The 9,468-nt window shown below is 31.7% G+C and overlaps 1 protein-coding gene across 1 annotated transcript; it reads left to right on the forward strand.

Annotated features, from left to right (window-relative positions):
- Window positions 1-658: 658 nt before the first annotated feature.
- LOC139855902 (uncharacterized) lies at window positions 659-3,358 on the forward strand. Its single transcript, XM_071845144.1, has 7 exons — window positions 659-734; window positions 840-969; window positions 1,087-1,130; window positions 1,644-1,754; window positions 2,284-2,376; window positions 2,462-2,568; window positions 3,009-3,358. The coding sequence occupies exons 1-7, from the start codon at window positions 709-711 to the stop codon at window positions 3,167-3,169; spliced, it is 672 nt and encodes a 223-aa protein (XP_071701245.1). The 5' UTR covers window positions 659-708; the 3' UTR covers window positions 3,170-3,358.
- The last annotated feature ends 6,110 nt before the right edge of the window (window positions 3,359-9,468 follow it).

A 9,468-nucleotide genomic window follows, 5' to 3' on the forward strand; every position in this document is an offset into this window, starting at 1 on the left:
GGTTTTCAAATAAGAAGAAGTCATGGATGGTGTGAATTTATGCCACTTATTCCATTCTTGATATAGAATCGGGTTTTCTTTTTAATGAGAATAAATAAATATCTTCTTATTACCAATTATATATGGATATTGAATGAATCGATTAATTTCATATGTGATAATAATGAGCTTCAATCGAGTTCAGTATCAAGTCCTCTGTCTATGAATAGACTGGGTGAAAATGTTTTGAGTGTGAAGTTTACTTGAAAAGTTTATAATTTACTTTGTTTAGATATATGATGATTAAGATAGAGAAGATAATTTGATTAAATGTATAATTACACGCCCAATCAAAACTCTATGTACTCGATTAAAAATTTAATGGACTGTTAAGTGTCGTTAAATTAAGGGAGGTATTTGGGAAAAAAACACGAATTCAATGACTAATAATGCAAGTAATTATTGGACGTATCTATTTAAGCAAAAATGTGAGAACAAAGGGACTATATTTGTAATTTTGTCAAAAACTTAATTGGTAACTATCCCATTTTAAACCTATCTGGGTGTCCATCGACCAGTGACGGTTTCTTACTGCTGGCCATCATCGACCAATTTAAAGAGAGAAATAAATAAAAGCATAAATATGGTAAACACACGATCATTTCGAAGGTAACAATGGTGGAGCGCTTTTTCTCCGGTAACTCTCCGAATCTACTCAATAACACAATAATGCTACTCTCCGGCCCTCCCTCATCGTACTCTCTAACTCTCTCTTCCTTTTTTTCAGGCACACTAAAACACACAATTTGTCTCTAACCAAAATGTAATTAAGGGATATTTTGATATTATTATTATTGCAGAGGGAAGACATCGTTGTTATTTCAATTTGCATTCAATTCCGTAGTCAATAGTACTGACGATGATGATAAATCAGTTGTTTTCATTTGCAATCCAAGGAAATTAGATACAAATCCCCCTTTTCTCTCTAAGGTTAAATTTCCTTTTTTTCTCATTCTATCATTTTTACTATTTTACAGTTAGTTAGGAGTATTTGTTTATTAGTATTCTTAGTTTTGAGTTTATGAATTGTTATGAATGTTTTCACAGGGAATTGATTCGTCTTCAGATGTGTTTAATCGAATTCAAATGAAGTAAGGTTTTTTAATTGTTACTGAATAATTCAGAACTGTAGTTATTTGTTTCACTTTTTGGCTTTGTAATAGCAATGCACTTTCACAGGTTTATCAATACACTGCAACACAAATTTTTGTCATACAACCTGTTTGGGTGTTTGGCATTGCATATTATAAAGTGCTTATACGCAAAAACTTACTATTATAAGGTTTAAGTACTTCATCCACTTTCACAGGTTTATCAATACACTCAACATAATTTTTTGTCATACAACCGGTTTGGATGTATGGCATTGCTTATTTTAAAGGGTTAATCCGCAAAAACTTACTATTATAAGGTTTAAGTACTTAATCCTTCTGAAATTTAAGCAAGTAAGCAGTTTTTAAGATAGTTTGAGAATCGCTCATGTGCCCTAAAAATGTAACAAGTTAATAAGTACCTTTATAAGCAATCCCAAACACCATTTAAGTCTTTAAATTTTCCACTATCACAGTTTCTATTTTTCTAATTTGGATTGTTATGATCGGTAGGTATGTGGAGGATGAGGAAGGGATCAACAAGTTCTTTGCTGCATTTCACATGCATGATAGGTTTCCTGTTTTGGTTATAATCGACGCTTTTGGAGAATACTTTGATGAGAGGTATTAGTCTTAATGTACTCTCTTAAAGATGATAGATTGCAAAATCAGAAAGGATAATTCTAACAAATTTGTGTGAATTTAATTACAGTTAAGAAATGGAAGTGGCTCAAATTGGCTGAGATTTGTGTAAAATTCAACCATTGAATACTAACTAGTAAATACCAAGTGTTAAAACCATCTAAATTGTTTGATTAGCTACTGTATTGATTTAATAACCAACTATTAAAACTCGTTACTAGAACAATTATGCTTCTCAATATCTATAATAATGTGGAACATGTTGATGAAACTGAATAGTAATTGCAACATTGTTTAAGTTGGGACTGACTGTAATTAAGTAACTATATTCAAAATTAAAAAATTAAAAAAACAGAACCCTCAGAAACCAAGAAAATATGTTTTGAGCTGGTCAGCCCAACTAGTCCTATTTTATCTTTTCACTAAAGTTTTACTCTTTCAATTAATTTCCTAATCTATTGATGTTAAAGTTGTGTTGTGATTGTTGATGTTTCTATATTATCTAATGAAGAAATTGCCAGCAGAGGTACCATAGTCCTCGTGGAAGAGAATTGGCGATTGTTCGAACATTAGCTTTATGCCAAAATGCAGTTAATCATGCAAAGTAAGCAAAACTTGTATGTTTATTACTAGTACTAAAAAGTACAAAGTTTTTTTTTTTTATTGGTTTTGACTGAATTCAAACACAGTGAAACAAGACCCTGTATGCTTTTGTTCTCTGATACTCACCAAGGTGACACCCTTAAATTTCTTCACATCTACAAGAGATGGGTCAACTCCCATTACACTATCAAAGGTATTCTTACTCTACTTTTTTTTAGTTATCTATTGGTTAAGCCTTTTTTGGTTAGAAGTGACATATAGCTTAAGCTTATTTCTCATTTATGATTTATACTTCTGAAAACAACTTGAAGCAAAATGTTGTTTTTTTTTTAATGTTACGTTGTACTAGTTTATTTTTGTCTTCCAGCGTACGTCTTAGCAAAAGAAAAAAAAAGGACCTTTTTGAAATAGTGTGGTATTTTGTTGAAAAAATATTTGAAGATTAATCTGTTATATAGGCTTTTAAATTGTTAATCAAGTAATTTTTCCCAAAAGATGGTTGGATGTATAAAATTTGGAAGTACTGAATCATAAATAAATAAAAAATGAAAAAAATATATATCTATCATTTTAATACAATTTTAGTCTTCTATTTTTTCCGTTCAAGCCTTGGAATATCTTCGTTGTTGGTAGGTGATGGAAGTGGGTCATTTATCATCAAGGATAATAGCTGCTTATTAGGTTCTTGTGGCATGGAAATGGTGAGAACAAAGGCTGCTAAATATTCCATTGCACTTCACTACTTGGTTTTGGAAGAGATCTATGAAAATGATGAACAAAGCTACCATGTTTAGATCAAAGTGTTCAGATAAGTCCTTGTTAAAATTCTTCGAGAACATGCCCTCGCTAGTCTTATACATCTACTCAGTTTTGTAACTTAATATACTATTACATACCTTTGATCTCTGTTTATAGTGACGGAATAGGGTGGGTGCAATCATCATCCTAGAATTTTAGTTTGAATTTTATACAAACCTAGTGTAAAGTCACAAAAATGGATATTTTGTTCTCCATTACAAGGTTATGTATAGGCTATATTTGAGCCCTTGCTCCTGAAGGCTATCGCGTGTTTATTTGTTGTGATCAAACCTTTAATTTTTTTTTTTTCTTTTGATTTTTTTCTCCTTCGAGAGTTTCTAAACTTTGTTATTGACATGAATGGATAGAGACATAGCATTAACTGGTTAATGGTAACATGTTTCCACTGTAAATGAAACAAAATTTGCAACTCCTTATAAGACATTGAAGATTTAAACAAAATTTTCACCTTAGACATGGATACTTTGGATTTATGTAACTGTAAACAAGTTGATCATAATACCACCTTTCGATGAAACTGAAGAGGTCCATCTAGAAATTTTTTGATAACCATTTTTGTCACCAATAATCCGCACATGAACTCCATCCATCTTGAAAACAATGGAAACGATTAGCATCTCTTACATATATTACTCTCTTCATTAATTTTGAGATTAACTTCATAACAGAATGACAATCATCACAAATCCTCAAGTTTTTTATGATACGAATCGTTGCCCTTTCATGTGTTCTCAATAGTGTGCATAAGCTACTGCAAGCTTCTCACTATGATAACAAACATAATCTTCCTTTTGTTCATCCTCAACATCATGTAACACGTTACAGGTATCAACGACATAACCACACTCTATAATAACATTTTATAAATCTCAACAAATTCCGGATGTTTATTGCCGTCCGAAACAAACACATGTGTTTCATTCTTGATCTACAACCAACTCAATCCCGGCTTTTTCTTTATCTTGTTTTTTCTCATTAATTCACGAATTTTAGTAACTCCACCCCACTTATTAGCCTTAGCATGCATATTAGACAAAAGAGTATACGTTCCCGCATCTTTAGGGTACAATTCGAAATAATTTTCCCTATTTCAATACCAAGAGTATAATTTCTATGAACATTACAAGCATTTAGCAATGTACGCCAAGCAATCGTGTCCCAATTGATTGGTCTAAAAGGCATGAAATTTTTAGCTTCATTTAGTTGACCAGCTTTGCTTAAAAGTCCAATAATGCATGTATAATGCTCCAAACTAAGGTTTTACACCCTTCTGATTAATTAACTTGTTCAAAAAGTAGAACCCTATTTCAACATCCCTTAAATGTCTATGTCTGCCTAATAATATGTACCCATGACACTCTGTGCCTAATAATATGTACCAAATGTTAGCACAAGACGAAAAAACCTTTGCAAATATATACTCATTAGGATGGCACAAATCATTGTTCTATGAAACCATAGATTCGAATAATGTAAGAACTTTAAAATCTAACCCACTTCGGTAAAACCCAGTCATTAAAGCACTCCATGAAACTACATCTCTGTGGGACATTTTATCAAACAGTTGGTAGGCGTAATTTAAGTTTGCACATTTAGTTTAAATATTGATCAGAGAGTTGGTTTCGAGTATACTAATCAGAGAGTTGGTTTCGAGTACATGCTTTGAGCCGGCTTTATAGATACAAATCATACAATGAGGGAGGATTGAGGAAGTCAGAACTCGGAAGTAGAAAGTCAGAAAATTGGGCTTGGGCTTTATAACGACCCTCATTTTTCCATTTCTATCTTACTATTTTGCTCTTAGGATTTTGTAAACTTTATTTGACAAAACGTTGGACGAATAGTAAAATTTTAGTCGACACTCTCTATTAATTAAAGTTTATGCATTATGTGATATATTATATAAACTATATGTAATAACTTAAAATGGTGACAATTTATATAGATTAAAAACTAAGGAGAACTAAATAAAATTTAATAAAAGATATGGACGAATAATGTAAAAATAAATAAATAAAACTTATTTAAAATAAAAGTAACTTTAATAATAATAAAAAAAATTAATATATATTATAAATAAATAAATATAAATGCCGAAAAAAAATATATATACATATTTATAAAAAAAAAAATCGGCCATGTTTAATTAAAAAGAAAAAAAAAGAGAGAAAACAACTTGATCACTAAGTAAACTAATCTTAGCCTAATTCTAACTCTTAATCCTTTCTCTCCAAGTTTTATCTCCTAAACAATCCTAATATGCCTATGACTCTAATTCCCACCATATAAAAGGATCCATTAACTTCTTGTTTCTCTTACATAACTTGCACCACAAAAACACTTGAAACCCTCTCCCTCTTCCTTATTATTTTCGGCAGTCTTGGTCACCTTCTCACCATCCAAAAGTCGACTCCCAACAGCCCTCTAATAGACCACCAACAACAACCCTCTCAACGCCACTTCCTGTTGCACTTTCCGCAGTCTGTCGCCGCCCTTTTACAGCCCAAAACAACCCTCAATTACCACCATTTAGCTGCGGTTTTCTGCAGCCATCTGCAGTCGACAACCACCACTCTCAAACACACACATCTGCTGTGATTTTCTGCAGCTCATCACCACCGCACCTGCTGCGTTTTTCTGCAACAAACCCGCCACCCAAAACAGCCCAAACCGCCACCACCACCGCCTTTTTGCTGCGTTTTTGCAGCCGAGGAACACCACCATCACAGCAGGTTTTGGGCTGCTACTTCTGCCGCCTGTTTGCTGCTGTCCGACGACCCGAAACACACCCGAAACCGCCACTTTTTGCTGCGTTTTGGCTTCTGTTTTGCTGCTCGAACTGCTGCTATTTAGCCTCCTGTTTCTGTCGAGTTTCAACACCCGCAACCATCCTCGATCACTCGTCTTTTTCGTGCGTCTTACCCCAAGGTATAAACTATAAAATTTAAGCTTTTTAAATTTAATACTACTATATATATTAGTTATGTGAATCTGAATATATATAAAACATGATACATATTATTAGCTTGTGGGAAAAAAAGAAAGGGTTTATGATTATGTAATGGAAGTTAAAAAAAAAATTAAATGTTGCTTGCTCTGTTTCAATCTCGTACCAGTTCGAAAAAAATGGTGATTTTCTTAAATTTTCAAGTTTAACCCCTGAACTAAAACCATATTTAAAAACTATCCCTAAAATAACTAAAATATAAATATACATATACTTGTGTACGTATGAAAAAAAAAAAAAAAAAAATCGAATTGCTCTGTGAGTTGTTATCATGAAACAAAAGAAAGAAAAGGATAAAGTTTAAGGCATTAATGACTTTAGTCCCTGAACTATATAACAGTTTTCAAAATTTATAACAAATTCAGTTTCAAATCAATTGTTTTATTTGAATCGATTATTATGTTTATGATTCACAATTTCACAAAATCTACATAAGTAGTTACTAGTAGATTACAATAACAATAAAGATGATAAAGATTGTGAAATATGAATAAGCTATAAACAAGATGATGGTTAGGGATAGAGATGGTTAATGTTAAAATTGGTAATTGTAGATTGAAACATGTTAAAAGTTAATACTCGTTTGATAGATAAAATATGATAAGTAATAGTATGTATATATATATATATATATATATATATATATATATATATATATATATATATATATATATATATATATATATATATATATATACCACCTTTCACTTATATATATGTAACATATACATAATAAATACATATATTATATGGATAACCAACTCAATCCAACCAAATAAGAAAGGGTTTATATGGATTGGTTTTGGTTAAAACCATATAAAAAACCATAGATGGAAAAGTAAGTGGTGAGTAGGTTGTTAAATTGACATATCTTTTGACTATAAGAAAATTTATAATAATTGATAGATGAAAATGATCGAGTTGTTATATATTACATATAAAAGAGTATATCATTATCATATATATATATATGATAATATATATATATATATATATATATATATATATATATATATATATATATATATATATATATATACCACCTTTCACTTATATATATGTAACATATACATAATAAATACATATATTATAGCTATAAACATATACATATAAGGCGTATATGTATATGTATCATATAGGTGTATTTATATATATAGCACATTTATTGAAAAGATTAATGATTGGTTAATTAAGGGATAATAATAATATTATTATTATAACCTAAACCTATCTATATAGTAACACTTAATTACACTAAGTATATTATCACTTATATATATATATAATTAAATAAGTACATTAACAACTTTTCTCGGGAACGGTCACTGTTAATATAGTTTGCTATATTAATAAACAAACATTACGTCTATTAGACATTAACTAATCGAACATAATATCTTTAGGTTGAGATCTCCGTATTCAACACTCCGATCATATAACTTGTGTGGAATATCTATCTGCTATTAAGGTGAACTTCATAGCCCCACTTTTTAACTGTTTCTCTATTACTTATTTTGAACTTTGGGGTGAGACACATGCTTGTTTTCAAACTGTTTTACGCTTAGACACAAGTACCCGCAAACTGTTTAACTGTGCTGACATGCTTTGATTCATGCTAAATCCCCACCATGATATCGTTAATTACTGGAATTTTGGTAAGCTTAGTTATTGTGAATAGGCCTATTGAGAGCGACGTCTCTAATCATTTGACCGTTGGTCTTTGGTTACATAATAATGATTATTCGACACTGACAGTTCAAGGTGTCCAGGGGTAACTTTGTTTACGTTTCGATATCATAACTTCATCATTTACTTTTGATAACTAAATCTTGTGGTCTAAAAACTTATTATGATTATTAAACCTATGTTGTTCACTCAACCATTTTTGGTTGACACTTTAAGCATGTTTTGTCTCAGGTACTTAGATATATTGCTTCCGCTGTAGAACTCTGCTGTTACTTAGAAGTCAAGCCGAGCACTGGGACCAGAGTTAACATCCGCGTCAATGGCGATTTTGGCGGGGTGTTACAGTTGGTATCAGAGCTCTGGTTATAGGAAACTAGGTTACATTAATGTGACTAACATGAATAGTTAGGATGCATTAGTGAGTCTAGTCTATAACCGAGTTGTTCATTTGCATTGATTATTTGCATTACATTCTAGATTATGTGCATTAAGTTCACTTATATTTGTTATGCCTAGAACTCCTATACCATTCAAAATCTTTAGAAACACTTTGTTATAGGAGCTATACTTACACGTATGACTCTTAGAATAAGAGCCATGACTTACTTGTATTCCAACAATAGAATGCCCCTATAGCTATCTCATTATGTAATTTAGGAGAGCCGAGCTGTTATAGAGAAGCAGGATTGCATTTTATGTGTGCCTTATGTGTTAGCTAGGGTGCCTTAGCAATCTTTAGGACTATAACCTTTTCTGCCTTAGTTTTAAGCGCTTTCCTTTAATCTTTATAATGCTATTTCATCTTACATCCTGCTTTTACCTCTATTGATATTCTGTATCTTTTCCTAAAGGTATCAAGCCAAAAACCCTATCATCTTGCCTGATCCCGACTCTAAAGGATCGGTTAGTATGTGATCGTTATAATATCCATACATATCTTATGACCTGACTTCGCCATTGTGATTCAAAGTATTCTTTGACTCACGTGAAGGGATGTCACTCATGACTCAACATTCTCTCGTCAACTATCTAAGTTTGATCACATGTCCCGACCTTATGAGGTGATATTGAAGTGGAAGTATGAATTAGTGAAATATAATGACGCTTGGCCGACGTGATTATATTACGGTAATTCATATAGAAATTTCAATATCATGACACATGGGATGGAAAGTGAATCAAAGAAAAATTCCCAATACATTAATTCAAAAATCTCAATGTTATTACATGAAGGGTAATTATCATCTGATTTATATATATACGAAGAGATCGTTACGATCAAACTATCTATCTCATACCCATGAGTAGATTAACAAATTCTCCTATGCCATAAAGGTTGTAAAACTTTGCAATCTTTCTTTCTTAAACAACCTATCTCTTTATCTTTGACGATTAATATTCAAGCTCCTCGCTGGAAGGAACGATGCATATTCTTAAGTGACCTGAAGTGACACCCCCGAAATTTCTTCTAAGCATGCCTCCTATTATCTGTAATTACGCTCCTAGTGTAGATTATCATAAACCCATTAGGAAACCCGTTGAAGGTAAGCGACAACCACTCGCAAGGATCTCATTTGAATT

This window comes from Rutidosis leptorrhynchoides, chromosome 6 (assembly GCF_046630445.1).
Source record: "Rutidosis leptorrhynchoides isolate AG116_Rl617_1_P2 chromosome 6, CSIRO_AGI_Rlap_v1, whole genome shotgun sequence".
Classification (NCBI taxonomy): domain Eukaryota; kingdom Viridiplantae; phylum Streptophyta; class Magnoliopsida; order Asterales; family Asteraceae; genus Rutidosis; species Rutidosis leptorrhynchoides.